Below are 15,728 nucleotides of genomic sequence, written 5' to 3' on the forward strand. Positions count from 1 at the left end.
TCAGTTCTTCAGGGTCTCAGCTCAGGCTGCTGTGACAGAACACCACTGACTGGACAGTTTACAACATTTATTTCTCCCTACTCTGCAGGTGGAGACTCTAAGGTACCAGTGCGGTACATCTCACTCTGAAGCCTCTCTCTAACTCATTGTGCGCTCACATGACCTCTCTGTGTTGGAGGGAGAGAGAGTGGTTTCTTCTTAAAAGACCATACATCCTAACCTGACTGGTGGTGGCACAGGAATACAGCCTCAACCCAGAACACTGAGGTTACTAGTTTGAAACCTCCTGGCTTGAGTGCAGGATCAGCATGATCCTGATGAACCCAAAGGCTTGAAAGTCCAAGATTTCGGGATCACTGACTGCCTGAGCCCGAGCAGAAGATAACTGAAGTGAAGCAACTACGAGTTGATGCTCCTCTTCTCTCCACGCCCCAAACCTCACACATCCTATGACCCCATATTGACATCTGGATTAGGACCTTATTTAACCTTAACTACTCCTAAAGACCCTGTCCCCACATACAGTCACATTAAGGGTACATAACTCAGTCCATGGCACAGAACAGTCACAGGGTCATTGGTGACATGTTCACACTTTTGAGGAACTGCCAGTTTTTCAAAGTGGAACAACCATTTTATAGCCCTACACACAATGTGCAAGGTTTCCAATTTCCCTGCATTCTAGCTAGCGTTTATTAGTCATTTCTAAAGAACAATTTAGCCATTTTAGTGGTTGTAAATGTTACCTCATGGTTTTGAATTGCATTTCATTCATGATGAATGATGTTGAACATCTCTTCATGTGCTTGTTAGCCAGTGCTCATGGATTGGAAGATTTTGTATTGTTTAGAGGTCAAAAGAATCCTTAAAAAGAACAAAGGTAAGGCCTGACCTGTGGTGGTACAGTGGATAAAGCGTTGACCTAGAATGCTTAGGTCGCTGGTTCGAAATCCTGGGCTTGCCTGGTCAAGGCACATCTTGGCGTTGATTAGTACTTCCTGCTCCTCCCCCTCCTTCTCCCCCCCCCCCCCCCCGTCAAAATGAATAAAATTTTTTAAAACGGTAAAAAAGATAATAAAAAAGAAGGAACCATAGTAAAGGATGGGCACTTCCCAATTTCAGAGCTATGTTGCAGAGCTACACCAATTAACGCAGTGTGTGTAGTGTTGGGACATGCACAGGCATCCAGACCAGTGGGATAGAACTTCTGGACCAGAATAAACATGTGTATCTATGACAAGGGTAGCAAACCATTCAACAAACAGTGTGGGGACAACTGGACGCCCACATACAAAGGTTTGAAGCTGGACCCCTACTTTACACCATCTACAAAAATTAATTCAAAATAGATTAAGGACCTAAATGTAAGAGTTAAACTATAAAACTAACAGAAGAGAACAAAAGGTAAGTCTTCATGACCTTGGATTTGGCAACAAATTTTTAGATATAATACTAATAGCATGAGCAACAAAAGAAAACAAAAAAATAAATTGTACTTAAGGTTACTTTTGTGCATCAAAGACATTATCAAGAAAGTAAAAATGCCCTAGCCAGGTAGCATAGTTGGTTGGAGCATCATCCTGATACACCAAAGTTGCGGGTTCGATCTCTAGTCAGGGCACATACAAGACACAACCAATACATACAAGAATAAGTGGAACAACAAATTGATGTTTCTCTATCAGTCTCTCTCCCTTCCCCTGTCTCTCCTTTCCTCTCTCTCTAAAATTTAACTAAGGATGTAAAATACATGTACTGCCTGACCTGTGGTGGCGCAGTGGATAAAGTGTTGACCTGTAAATGCCGAGGTCGCTGGTTCGAAACCCTGGGCTTGCCTGGTCAAGGCACATATGGAAGTTGATGCTTCCTGCTCCTCCCCCCTTCTCTCTCTCTGTCTCTCTCTCTCTTCTCTCTCTCCCTCTCTCTCTCCTTTCTAAAATGAATAAATAAAATTTAAAAAAAACGTTTAAAAAAAAATACATGTACTTGGAAAGCCATAGACCTTGAAGAAAAAAATTGAAGAAGACACAAATAAATGGAAGCATATACTGTGCTTATGGATAGGAAGAATTGACATCATAAAAATGTCTATACTACCCAAAGCCATCTGTAGATTCAACGCAATCCCTATCAAAATACCAACAGCATTTTTCACAAAACTAGAACAATCCTAACATGTGGACCACAAAAGACTCCAGAAAGCCAAAGCAATTTTGACAAAGAAAATGAAAGTTGTAGGTATCAAAAACTCTATTACAAGGCCATAGTGATTGGAACAACCTAGTACTGGCATAAAAACAGACATAGCAATCAATAGAACAGAATAGAGAGCCCAGAAATAAACCCACATTTATATGGTAAATTAATCTATGACAAAAGGAAGCAAGAACATACAATGGGGTAAAGACAGTCTCTTCAATAAATGGTGTTGGGAAAACTGGACAGATACATGCAAAAAAAAAAGAAAAGAAAGTGAACCACGTTCTTATACCATATACAAATAATACACTCAAAATGGATTAAAGACTTAAATGTAAAACCTGAAACCATCAAGAAGAAAACATAGGCATGTTTTCTTAAAGAAAACATGTTTCCTAGAAGAAAACATAGGCAGTGAACTCTCTTACACTGCTCTTAGTAATATTGTTTTGGATACATCTCCTTGGCCAAGGGCAAAAGAAGGATTTCATTTTAAAGGAACATTGCCAGGTTGGAAGTCAGGTAAAGACCTCCTGGGAAGTAGGAGAACAGTCTTTCTGCATTTACAGAGCCTATCAGTCCTCCGTGTGGAACCTCACTCAGATAAGCACCAGAGCTGGGTCATGGTGGTCATTCTATGCAACGGGAATGGTTTTATCTGACTGCTTTAATATAATGCGACATTTAAGTCATCTTAATTAACATGAAAACTTATTGAATCTTGGATTCCTATCTCAAAAATTTAAAAATACACAATCAAATTAGCTAAATATTACAAATGTTCCTGAAGTATACAGACTGAGGAAGCGTTTGATTCTGGCCAAGCTAACAAGTGTCTGAGCAAACTGGGCATAGCGTATACAGCGTGCCTAGCGGGATAAAGTGGAATTTCTTCCAGATGTTTGCCACTGATGTTTGTGAGGCTGGAAAAATCCAAATTCCGCTTGGATAAATTTAACTTTATATGTTTTTCCCTCATTCTCCCTCTTTCCCTAGGTGCCCTCCTCATTTTGTTACTGCCCTATTACTTCACCAATAGAAATCTGAACTGTATTCATTCAGAATGCTTTAAACATTATTCATAAGCCACATTTGTTTATGGGAAAACCCCACGAGTGAAATATGACCACATACTTAACAGTAGGGGTAAAATGGAAAAGACTGACCATACTGAGTGTTGGTGAGGAACCTGAGGAACCAGAACTCTCATACAAGCAGATCGGAATGCTGTATGTTGCACCCTCTTTGGGGAAAAACAACAACATTTGAGCAGTTTTTTTTAAATGCTAAACACACATCTACCATACGATCCGACCATTCTGCATGCAAGCACTTAAGCCAAAATATTCTAAAGTATGATTTGTATGAGAGCCTCCTGGCCACTGTCCTTGTGTGAGCCCACACTGGGAACAAACCAGCACCCAGCCACAGCTGGACAGGAGACAAACAGTGGTGCAGCCACAGAGTGAGATGCTGAGCAGCGCAGAGGAAGGAACTGCTGAACACACTCCACAGGGAGAGACCGCAGAACGACTGCCCAGTGCGAGCAGTGTGATTCCTTTAGAGTGAATTCTTAGAAATGCAAAGGAATCCGTAGTGAGAGCAAGTCAGAGACTGCCTGGGGCTGGAGGGCTTACCAAGGGCCACAGGGAGCTGGGAGTGGCGGGGATGTTCCCACATGGGTGCTGGTGATGGCATTCCACTTCTGAGCATCTACCGGAGAAATGGAAGCACATGCCCATTCCAGGGCTCCTGTACGGAGACCAAGGGTAAGTAGGTAGTTCCTTGATGATTTGTTACCAAGAATACAGTTTCTGCAGGAAGCCTCACGCGGTAACCTGTTTCTTGATCAGTTTTCTATGCATTAAAGATGAACTACCTTCATTTTCCCACTGCCATTTAAAAATTACTAACGTTGTGTGGGTGGGAGGTAGGTGGAAGTGGGCACAAGGTGAGGGTGTGTTTAGGACAAAAGAGGCTTTGCTTGGGGCGATGGGTGCACCATGCAGTGTGCAGATAATATTTTGTTGAGTTGCACACTTGAAATCTGTACTCCAATAATTCAATTAAAAAAATAAAAATAAATACTACTAAAATCATGCTCATTGGGATGCTAATTCCTGGAAAACATAAGATTTTATATATCAATCAAATACACAATCAGAAATCCCTGTCATTATTGTCTGTTATTCATGATACACCCACCTTTTTGGGTGTCAGAGTTCTACCATATGCATTTTCAGTTGCTGTCATTTTATTTTTCCTAGCAGGTAAGACTAATTATGAGATCTATTTAAACAAATACTTATTCACTTGCCTGCCTAAACATCTGTAATGCCGGTGGTCTAAGCCAGGCAGGTTCACACTGGATTCAGGCAGACAGTAGAGGAACTGCGGAGCCAGAAAGCGGTGGCCAATTCCCATTTAAATGCATTTTACAATGGTGGGAAGCAAACAGGGGAAAACTTTCTCACAGCAGCAGGTAAGCAAAGAGCAAAATCACCTCTGCAGCGGCAGGCCTGCGAACACGAAAACAGCCCGACCCCTCGACCCCTCGTCCCAGTCCCTCGCAGTGGCAGGCAAACAGTCCCCGCTGGGGGAGAGCACCCTAGCCTTACTAGGCTACACACACGTGGCTCTGCACATGCTCACACACTAATCATGCAAAATGCAAGTGAGCAAGCCTAACACAGCTGTTTTCCCTACAACATTTTACAAGGAGGCATTGAGCATATCCCTTAGGTGCCTACATGCTTTTTGATGAGTTTACTGCATGCCTGTCCCTTTCTTCTCCATCTTGCCTGTCCCTGGGATCGAGAAAACCTATTCTGGGACCTGAGAGCCATTTTCAAAGTTAGTTCGACTATCCACAGGGACATGAGGGCAGATCAGAGCCTCTCCACTTATAAACAGTTTTATTCATCATTTTTAAAGATGAAAATTATAACATCTATTAGACTGGCAAGATTGATGGATTTGATATAAACCAGAGTTGGCATAGGTGTGAGGAGTAGGTACATTTGAGGGAAGGCTCATCCATCTGCCTGGATTCAGACCAATGCCCTGATGTACCCTCTACCCTTGTCAGCTCCATGGCCTTGGGATGATGGCCAGGTGCAGAGCAGTCCAGACCTGGCTCCCTGTAGGTGCGCAGATGTGTGGACCCCATCACAGCGTTCCCTGAGCATAGGTAGCCCTCCAGGGAGAAGACCCAAGCGTCCACTACAACGACTGTCTCCATGAGGGGTGGGGTGAATTAAGGACAAGGGTTCAAGTGTGTGAGGGGGGAGAGAGTGCTGCAGAATCCGTTCTAGACCCCAGAAGGCTCAGCAGAGAAGGGGTGAGGAGAACTTGTGGTATCAGGTCTTCTTTAAGAAATGGACTTTAGAAAATGAATTATCATGCCAGCTCCAATTTTAGTAATGGCAGCTTTTAGCCAAGGCAGATAAAATTTTTCTTTCTTTTTTTTTGTTTTTTTGTTTGTTTTTTTGTTTGTTTATTTAGTTTAAGCAAATGTCACTACACTGAAGAGCTATGGCCCACTCAGACTGATATGCAAGCCTTCCTATGTGGCCTTAGCATTTACAGAATCCTAGTGAACAAACAGTGGGCACCCAAATGCCCCTATATCTAGCCACATCTCATCACCAGTTTGATCTCATCTCATCTCAAACTTCGGCCCACAGGTCTGCACACCTGCAGGGAGCCAGTGCTGCTCTGACTGCTCTGCACCTGGCCATCGTCCCAAGGCCACAGAGCTGATGAGGGGAGAGCAGGGGATTGGTTTGAGCCCAGGCAGATGGGTGAGTCCCCAAAAAGAAGACTCATGGCTGTTTCCTCAGTACACCTTCCAGGAAAGGACTGGCTCTTAGCCTTTCTTGCCCAGGGTTGGCCCGCCTGCTCCTGCACTGTCCTCCGAGGACCACCCTGCACTTGGCACACACATTTCGCTTCCAGGAACAGTGTGGGTGCCTGCGGCAGCAACTGCCCAGCCAGCACCCAGGCGTTCCCTTCAGCCCCGCAAGGAGTTAATGAGGTGGTCTGGTTTCCACCCCAACCAGAGTGGGCAGCTGACCTGGACCAATTAGGATTTCTTTCCCAGGAATCTGCAGATGGACATGAGCAACTCTGGTTGAGTGCAGACTCCTGTTGGGCTGGCCACTCCACAAAAACTCTAGACTACGGTCACTCCCTGTCAGGTTCCTCACCATCCTTGGTGTCTGCAGCTAGCCTTTCCTATTGGTTCTGTGTGGCACATTTGTACCCTCAAAATACATAGGTGATTGCCCCTTCTCACTAAAATAGCTTACGTTGGTTTCTGTTCCTTGAAGTGGAAGATTTTAAAATATGAACTCCCAAGTGGAAATGAAACCATTAAAAGCTCACTCACAGGCATCCAAAAATTACTCCCCATTGCAATTCCTTCAAGGCTTTGGCAAATAACTTTTCTGTTTTGCTTGAATCCAGGAAGTAATAGGGTTAATCCACAGGCTAGAAATGAGCTTGAACAACGTTCATTCTACCACCAGATCCACAAGTAAAATGTGTCTAATAGTGGACATTTGTTGTTTGACTACCCATTTACCTGTTACCTTTTGTGTTTAGAGAACCCAAGCTTCCCCACAAAGTCCTCTCATGGGTCCTTATCTTTATACCACCTGGACAGCATATCCCCCGTGGGCTTCCCCCACACCCCTTCTTCCCAGTCAGTCGACCTCACAGGAGCTGCTTCTGGGCCCATCTTCACTGACTTAATGGGCAAAGGGCTATATGTGAAATAAAGACTATACCTGGCCCACATGTTCAGGTCAATTTGTTCATTTTAAAAATTAAGATTAGGCCTGACCTGTGGTGGCACAGTGGATAAAACATTGACCTGGAACGCTGAGGTCACCGGTTCAAAACCCTGGGCTTGCCTAGTCAAGGCACATATGGGAGTTGATGCTTCCTGCTCCTCCCTCCCCCTTCTCTTTCTCTCTCTCTCTCTCTCTCTCTCTCTCTCTCTCCCCTCTCTAAAAATTAATAAAAGAAAAATTAAAAAATAAATTAAGATTAGCCCTGGCCAGATAGCTCGGTTAGTTAGGCATCATACCAAAGCACAGATGTTACTGCATCAATCCCCGGTCAGGGCACATACAAGAACAGATTGATATTGCTCTCTCTGTCTCTTTCTATCTCTCTCTGTTCTTCTCTCTAAAATAAAGATTTAAGCCTGGCCAGATGATGGCACAGTGGATAGAGCATCAACCTAGGATGCTGATGACTCAGGTTTGAAACCTTGAGGTCACTGGATTGAGCATGGGCTCATCTGGTTTGAGCATAGGGTCACCAGCTTGACCATGGGATCATAGACATGACCTCAAGGTCGCTGGCTTGAGTAAGGGGTTACTGGCTCAGCTGGAACCCCCTGGGTCAAGGCACATATGAGAAAGCAATCAATTAATAACTAAGGTGCAGCAACTATGAGTTGATGCTTCTTATCTCTCTCCTTTTCTGTCTGTTCCTCCCTTTTTCCTCTGTCCTTCCCAAATAAATAAGTAAAATCTTTAAAATAAAAAATAAATAAAATAAACATCAAGATTAAAAATCACAACTGACAATGATTCCACCTGTTGGAGGGTAAAGGAGGGAGCATAGAGTTGATGTGGGTTTGGGTCGAGTTGGGGAGGACAAATAAGTCCAGAGTGCATCTCTTCGTATAGAAATAGTTATTTATTTATTTATTTATTTATTTAATCTTTCCCTCTGCCCTCAGGGGTGAAGGGTTCGCTGGGTATGTTGACAGTGGGGTCGGCTCTGGGAGGTCTGTGGTCTCATTTTCATTATTGCTCCTTTCGTTATAAAAGTTTTTCTTCTTGAGGGTCTCTATGAGTTGCTGTAGTCGTTGGGCAAAAGAAGGAGCTTGGGGAAGGTTAGTGGAAAGTGGGGGTTGGCGAGGGGCAAAGGGTCCGAATTGGTCTGCTCCTGTTCGGAGCAGAGGTCGTTGAGGTCGAGGTCTTCGATGAAAGAGTTTGTACCAAACAGGGTAAACAGAGGTGTGTTTAGAGACGGCTGGGGAAATAAGGCGTGAGGAAGTGGTGGTTGGCTGAATCACCTTGAAAGCCTTGAGACCGATCTTGGAAGCAATCCAGTCTAGATAGGGCCAGGTGGCCGTGTAGATCCCCGGGCGCATTGCTCGAGCACAGCCTATCCCCCAGCTGGTGACCCCTACGACCATGTAGGGCTCTCGTGGGCTGCCTCTGCACATGAGAGGCCCGCCACTGTCCCCCTGTAGGGAGGACACCGGAGTCACTCTGTGTCTGAGCCACCTTTCATCTGCCCAGAGGGCTCCAGGCTCTGGGAGGACAACTTTGGCGATCATGGGTTTCCTGCTCCAGAAGCCCAGCTGGCTGTGGGAAAGGGCCAGCTGCCTGTGCAGGGTGAGGGCAGTGTGGGCTCCCTCGCAGTGAGGAGGGTTCACGGGAGCTTGTGCGTACAAGCAGATGTGAAAGTAAATGCTCTCTTGAGGGGCTGTGTTTGCGCCATGTAATCTCTGTGTTAGGATGGGAGGGATGCTATTCTTTGTAGGGGCACCTGGTGGGTGTCACCTCCCATGCTGATTGTGACTGTAGAAACGGGACCAGGAGAAGGATCACTAGAGCAGGACCCTGGAGCAAGTGGAGCTAAGAGATTCAAGAAAGAGGTGTTCGCCAGGGCCTGGGCACTCCAGGGACAGTTACCTGGCAGGCGTCAATGCCGCCTTCAATATAGCCTGCACACACGTGGGTTGGGAGGATGAGCCCGCGGTACCACCGGGACGAGTTACACATCTCGAGGTCAATGATCTTCACAGCCGCCTCCTGCAGCACAGGTGACATTTTGTTTGCTGTAACCAGGATTTTAGTGGTCAGTGATTATGGAAGACAAGTCCTGGGAAAGCCCCGCCTCCTCTCCACTGGCCCCACATCATCCTATGATGCTCTATTCAAACCAAGACCTATGAGCCTGACCAGGCGGTGGCGCAGTGGATAGAGCATTGGACTGGGATGCAGAGGACCCAGGTTCAAGACCTCGAGGTCGCCAGCTTGAGTGTGGGCCCATCTGGTTTGAGCGAAGCTCACCAGCTTGGACCCAAGGTTGCTGGCTTGAGCAAGGGGTTACTCAGTCTGCTGAAGGCCCACGGTCAAGGCACATATGAGAAAGCAATCAGTGAACTAAGGTGTCGCAACAAAAAACTGATGATTGATGCTTCTCATCTCTCTCCGTTCCTGTCTGTCTGTCCCTATCTATCCCTCTCTCTGACTCTCTGTCTCTGTAAAAAAAAAAAAAAAAAAAAGACCTATGAAAGTCAGAGGTCCTGGCCTGTCCTTCTGCACCACAGACAAGAGATAGAGGTTGGGAAGAGGTCATCAGGTGTATAGAGGAAGGACAGAGGGAGACTCTGGACCATGGACGGATGGGACATGGGGGTGGAGGGGTGTAGCTGCAAAGATGCATGTGTTAGTGCTTAGTGGTTGATTATGGAGGTTACTGTAATATTAGCAATTATAACCAGGATGTATTGAGCACTATGAGTCACACAGGCGTCATCTGACTTAGTCCCCGCACAAACCTCATGACTTAGACTCTGTGAGTTCCCTGCTCTCCAGTCGGGAGACTGGAGTGCTGCCCACTCAACCTCACAGCAGGAATGTGGTGTGGCTGCGTTCAGACTCAGATTTTCCTCTCCAGAACCAAGTGCACAGCACACCTCTCATTCCCCATGGCTGTAAGCCCCCCTCCCTGTTATCCCCGTCAGGACGTCTCCGCCCTCCATGAACAGGATGCTGAGGTGGGACTGGCAAGTCCTTCCCCAGGTGCCCCTACCTGTTCTGAGAAGGTCATGGAAAGAGAAGAGCTGTGGCCGTGCCTCCATACCCAGGCACACCTGTCGGACCGGGTCAGAACGTCCCTTATAGCCCATTTGCTCCATCACGGCCTCTGGGCTAAGGAGGTTACACCTGTGCTGGGCCTGAGCAGGCCACAGCAAGTGGCTGAAACAGAGCCAAGAGCCGACACAGCTGGCTCCTCCTGGTCAAGTGGTCCCACAGGCAGAGGGGTCATGCCAGCAGCCGCTGCTCCGGCCCCATGGCCCAGTGAGTGGGTTTGAACACCGTGTGCAGTGCAGACAGGGAGTGAACAGGTCAGGCCTGGCACAGGGTGCATCTGGAGCATACTGCATGGCCCACCGGGAAGACAGGACACCGTGCAGCATGTAGGCAGGGCCAGGCACACAGCGGGAAGCTTTGATGGTTTCCAGTCGTGTTAGCCCCCACCTTCCCTGCCATCCAAGCAGCAGTGACTGTTTGTACATACATTGCCCTGGAGGTGGCCGTGACACTGAGGATATGTATGGCCACAGCCTGGCTGGCTAGTCACTCAGGTGACCATCTCCATCTATGGCAGTCTGCAGTCTTGTTAAGAGCCAGGTGTCATCAAACAGAGAAAGGTTTCTTCAGCCCAACAACCTGTTCTAAATGACACCTGCTAATTACTGCAGGAGCTCAGCCTCCAAGGGAAGGAGAGGGTGGTCCCAGAGCACATGGTTCAAGGAGCAGACAGGAAAGGGAGGTCTGGGAGCCTGAGATTTCTTTAAGGTTTAAACTTCATGGTGGGGGTGTGGGAATGTGTGTGCCAAAAAAATGATAGAAATCCCATTAAATGTAAGGAACTCTGGAAAAAAAGACATCTTGCATGATGTCCAGGATGCAGCTGGGAGCCTGCATTCCTCCTGAGCCACACGATGTGACAGTGAGGCTGGGGTGACTTGTCTAGAGGGGACCCCTAACGTCAGCCTCCCAGAAACTGCAAGAATGCCCAGCAACTGGACATGGTTGGGCAGGTGGGCAGAGCAGGGCAGGCCAGGGAGTGGTACCATAGACACGCACTCACATAGCAGAGCATTGACATCAACAGCAGGCCAGAGGCCGAAACCCAGGCCAGCAAAAGCTAGTCAAAGGAAGGGTACCTGTGAGAGACACCCTTACTGGTGGCAACCCTATCAGAAAATGAGAGCAAGCTCCAGAGAAGGAAAGAAAAGGTAGGGAAGGATTCTGAAATTACTGATTTTGGGGTTACCAAAAAAGGCTGAGTTTCAAGTCCCACATGACTGAACGGACTCGAATTAAGAAGCCTAAATTTGCCATTATCAGATAACAGAAGAGACTGAGCACTAAGTTAATTTCAATCATATCTTCACATCCCCAGGAACAATTCTCACGACCACCTGTGCAAAGCTAAGAGGGCAGCTCACACGTGAGGTCTGCCCAACTTGGTCTTGCCCTGCTGGCCAAACCTTGCTGCCACTGTACTGTGCCCAGCAGAAACCACACCTCTGCCCCTCTCTCGGTCCGCAAAGAAGCCCTGGAGTAGCTAAAATGGGTGGAGTGAATTTGGTGCTATTACTGCCGAGGGTGGGGGGTGGAAGGGTTTGACTCTGGCCCTTCCACTCACAGGGAGGGAAACTGAGGCCTAGAGAGAGAAAGGACTGACCTACAACCCCAAAACCCCATCTAGAGCTTTCTCATTTCCAGAATGCAGCATCTGTGCTCCACACCCCAAGGGCAGCCAATCTTGACCCCATTCTAAAAATGCCAGGTGGTCCTTGTGCCTGGCATTCAGCCTCCACCAGGTGTGACCTTGGACAGGATACTCAGTTTTCACCCACAGTTTCTGCAGCAGAAAAAGGGCAGTGATGGACCTGCCTAGGCACAGTGACAAGGACAGACCCTCAGCCGGCACCCACACATTCCCCTTCCACCTCAAACTGCACCAGGGGAATGGCTGCTATGCCCCCCAGATACTCCTCCATACTCACCTTTCTCAGCTAAGTACCCCCAGCCGGCCACCCAACAGATCTGGGATGCATTAGGTGGGCCTGACTTCAGTGGTGGCAGGCAGCCTAGTCCGATATTGTCCCCACAGGCCACGGGAGGGGTGATCTTCAAGAGAGCAACGTCGTTGATCTCGGTGACGGGGACGTATTTCTCATGAAGGATGATTTGCTCAACAAATCTCTCCTGGACAGGTGGTTTCACTGGCTTACTGCTGCCATACATAATTTCCTTAGCTCCGATAATCAGTCTCCAACTATACGCTCTTCTGTGGGCACAGAGGGAACCAGTCATTCTCACTGTGCGCTGGCTGGTGGCCATGATCCTCAAAGCCCTTCCCTAATAGGGGTCTGGGTCAGCACGCTCAGTCTGGTGACCACTAGCCCCAGAGCTCCAGGGCCCCTCTGCACACAGACTCCTGCAATGCAGAGACCCCTGCACAGACAATCCTGACTAGAGCCCTCTGAAGACTCCCCGCGCATCCCCCACGTACTTTCTGACCCTGAAGCAGTGAGCAGCAGTGAGCACCCACTGGGAGTTCAGCAAGGTTCCTCCACAGGAGTGATACTTGCGGCTGTCGCGGTAGTTGAAGGCCTGCAAGCTGACCATCCAGGGCCAGGCCCCGAGAGCTGCGTCATGGCCTCCAACGATGCGTGTGCTCGGTTGGAGGGTGAGGGTGTGCTTGAACCGCTGCCCACAGGAGCTGAGGAGAGACCACGAGCATGATCGAACGGAGAGCGGCACAGCCTGTCCTTGTGCCTCAACCAAGTACAGGGACATGGGGTTTGGTAAAAGTGGGCAATTTCTGGGCAGCCTGGAGGTGGGGTCAAAGGGGGAGTTGTGAGAGCCCAGCTGTGAGGCTGTGACAAGACAGGAAGCAAGAAGCTCCAGGAAAGGTTGGGAGGGGTATGATTTCTTGGGTCTTGCGGGTTTAGTCACAGGCAGGGAAAGAGGGGGCCACAGGCATCTGGGAAGTGTGGGGACCCCTGGGCCGGGGGAAGCTGACACGGGAGTGCAGGGTGTCACGGCCTGAGGTCTTCAGAACCAGTCTTGGGGCTGCAGGGTTGGCTGGAACAGCGACAGGAGAGAGAAGGACCGAAGGCAGATGCAGGGCCCAGGTATGAGAGGCAGAGGGGGTCTAAGAAGGCCCTAGAACTACAGAGGACAAGACCCTGGGGCTTTGAGGGTCAGCCACAGGTCGGGGTAGCTCACATCTGTGGGAAGACAGGGACTCCTGAGCATCAAGTCTTACACGCATTGGCAGGGCACACAGATCTATGTACTGTGCGCATCCTGGGAGCTGAGGGGTCTGTCTCAGGAGGACACCTTGGACACCTGGGGCCTGGGGTCTCTGGGTTGAGGATTCTGGGAGCAGGGAGGGTCTGAGTGGAGGCTGTGAGACCCAGAGGGCTCCTAAGGTCCAGCCTGACAGGCCCTCTAGCCCTGGACAGAGGCCGTCAGAGTCTTCCTCAGAAGGCACCATCCCCCACCAGGGTCCTGGACACTTACTCACACGTGCTGTTATCTTTGGCAACTACACACACTGCCAAGACCAGCAGAACGGCAGTTGGCAGCATCTCCATCATAGTCCTACCCCAGCCTGCCCTCCTGCCCGGAACTGCTGACCTCACAAAGCTCCGTGGCATCCTGACCAATCAGCAAGGCCACCTCCCACCCCACCCACCAGCAGCCAGGCCTGTGGGAGCCCTTTAGGTCAACTGGGTCACAATCCTGCACAGGCTTCCCTGGAGAAAGGGGGGGACACTTGGAAGAGGGGGACTGTTTGCCGGTACAACATAGTATTCAGGTCACTCTGCGGAGCCCCACTCCCTTTAACTGCTTGTCACAGAGGAGCTGAGCTGTCCCTCAGTCCATCACCTAGAGAGGGCCTATGGTTGTAGTTAGTGGGATGGGAAGGCCCTAAACCTCCACAAACTAGACCTTCATATGCTGTGGGATTTTGAAAGTGACCGGAAGCCTGACCAGGCAGTGGCACAGCGGATAGAGTGTCAGACTGGGACTCAGAGGACCCAGGTTCGAAACCCCGAGGTTGCCGGCTTGAGCATGAGGTCACTGTCTTGAGTGTGGGACATAGACATGACACCATGGTCACTGGCGTGAGCCCAAGGTCACTGGCTTGAGCAAGGGGTCACTTGCTCTGCTGTAGCCCCCAGGTCAAGGCACGCATGAGAAAGCATCAATATACAACTAAGGAGCCGCAATGAAGACTTGGTGCTTCTCATCTCTCTCCCTTCCTGTCTGTCTGTCACTATCTGTCCCTCTCTCTGTCTCTCTCGCAAAAAAAAAGTATAATAATAAATTGTGATACAAGAATAAACTCTGTGTTTTATGTACTCACAACTGTAAACCTCTTTTTGCCTCACCCTGGAGATAAATTTTGCCTGAAGTTCTCTGTCTAAAGGTTTTCTCTCCCCTTCCTGGGTGTCTTAAGGTCTCATCTCCCCTACCTGAGGTCATGAAATCTCTTGCCCCTATTTGAGTGCAAGAAGATCTATGCCCTACCTGGGTGTCACCACGCTGTCTCCTCTACCTGGTGTCAGGGGATCTCGTCTCTGATAGGCCTGGCCTCTTCTGCTTATGGCTGGAGCTTCAGTCTCTTCTCCCTGAGATATCGAAGGATCTCATCTCCCATTCTGTGTATAAGCATGACCTCGTCTTCCCTATTTGAGCATCACAGGGTCTTATCTTCCCTACCTGAGTGACGAGCATTTCCAGTCTACTAGCTAATTGTCAGCGCATCTCACTCTAGAGGAGGGTCTTGAGACTCACCTCACAAGCCTGATTGTCAGGAAGCGATCCTTTTCTCTACACGAGCATCCTGAACTCTATTCTCACTGCAGGTCAGAAGGTCTGGCCTCTTCCATTCCTGCTCCCCACCCCACCCACCCATCCTCCAGTACAGCCCTCTGCAGAGCAGACACCTTGTCTGTCCACCTAGCCTCACATCCAGGTCCACCCCCGAGTTGGTGCCCGGGCCTTGTGGGTGGCTGGTGGTGGCGGAGGGGCTATAGCCTCTGTTCTAGGTTCCAGAGAGGGTGTCAGTTAGTCACTTAGGACCCTGAGAAGGCAGAGCTGGGACATTCTGAGGTCAAGGGGAGCCCAGAAGGGGCAAGGGAGTCCTGGCCCAGAGTGAGAAGCTCCGCCCTAACGCACCAGGGCTTCACTCACTGGGTGCCAAGCTTGCCACTTCTCCAGCTCATCTCGCACACCTTGCTGCAAGCCTTGGGGGTTCTGCCTCATCTTGTGAGGAATGGGGTGGCTTCAGTCTTGAGGAGATTTATGTTCTCCCAGAGATGGCGGGGCGGAGGAGGGGGGTCAGGGGCCACACCCTCGTCAAGGGAGCTGCCTCTTTGTTCTTGCTCTCCTTCCCTTTCTGCTGCAGGCCCCTCCCCAGCTCAGCCAGGGTTCCAGGTGCAGCTCAGAGACCAGCCCCTTGGTGCCACAGTGCTCGGTCCCAGACTGAGCCAGGTCCCCCCACCCCATATCCAGACCTCCCAGGGCCCCACTCCTGAACTTCCTTCATGGCCCCTTCAGTATGATGATCACAATTTCTAACTTGAAAATCAAACAAAAATTTGAACATGTTGAAAATTTGAAATTGTGGGACTTTCTAGATAGACAGTGAGCCTCTCAAGGTGCCACTGCCTCCCCAGGGCC

The 15,728-nt window shown here is 49.1% G+C and overlaps 1 protein-coding gene across 1 annotated transcript; it reads right to left on the minus strand.

The window, feature by feature from the left end:
- Positions 1-8,064: 8,064 nt before the first annotated feature.
- On the minus strand, positions 8,065-13,653 carry ACR (acrosin). Its single transcript, XM_066252586.1, has 6 exons — positions 13,560-13,653; positions 12,544-12,753; positions 12,035-12,318; positions 8,919-9,064; positions 8,294-8,467; positions 8,065-8,250 (listed from the first exon to the last, which is right to left on the minus strand). The coding sequence occupies exons 1-6, from the start codon at positions 13,634-13,636 to the stop codon at positions 8,065-8,067; spliced, it is 1,077 nt and encodes a 358-aa protein (XP_066108683.1). The 5' UTR covers positions 13,637-13,653.
- Positions 13,654-15,728: the final 2,075 nt, after the last annotated feature.

Source organism: Saccopteryx bilineata, chromosome 1, assembly GCF_036850765.1.
Source record: "Saccopteryx bilineata isolate mSacBil1 chromosome 1, mSacBil1_pri_phased_curated, whole genome shotgun sequence".
Taxonomy (NCBI): Eukaryota; Metazoa; Chordata; class Mammalia; order Chiroptera; family Emballonuridae; genus Saccopteryx; species Saccopteryx bilineata.

What these genes read in the sequence shown, in the direction of transcription:
- ACR (XM_066252586.1), bottom strand. Translation starts at nt 13,636, where the DNA reads ATGATGGAGATGCTGCCAACTGCCGTTCTGCTGGTCTTGGCAGTGTGT. An exon ending in AAAGATAACAGCACGTGTGA is followed by an intron (nt 12,754 to 13,559) that starts GTAAGTGTCCAG and finishes GTCTCTCCTCAG; the next exon opens with CTCCTGTGGGCAGCGGTTCA. An exon ending in TCGGTCTCAAGGCTTTCAAG is followed by an intron (nt 8,251 to 8,293) that starts GTGATTCAGCCA and finishes TTATTTCCCCAG; the next exon opens with CCGTCTCTAAACACACCTCT.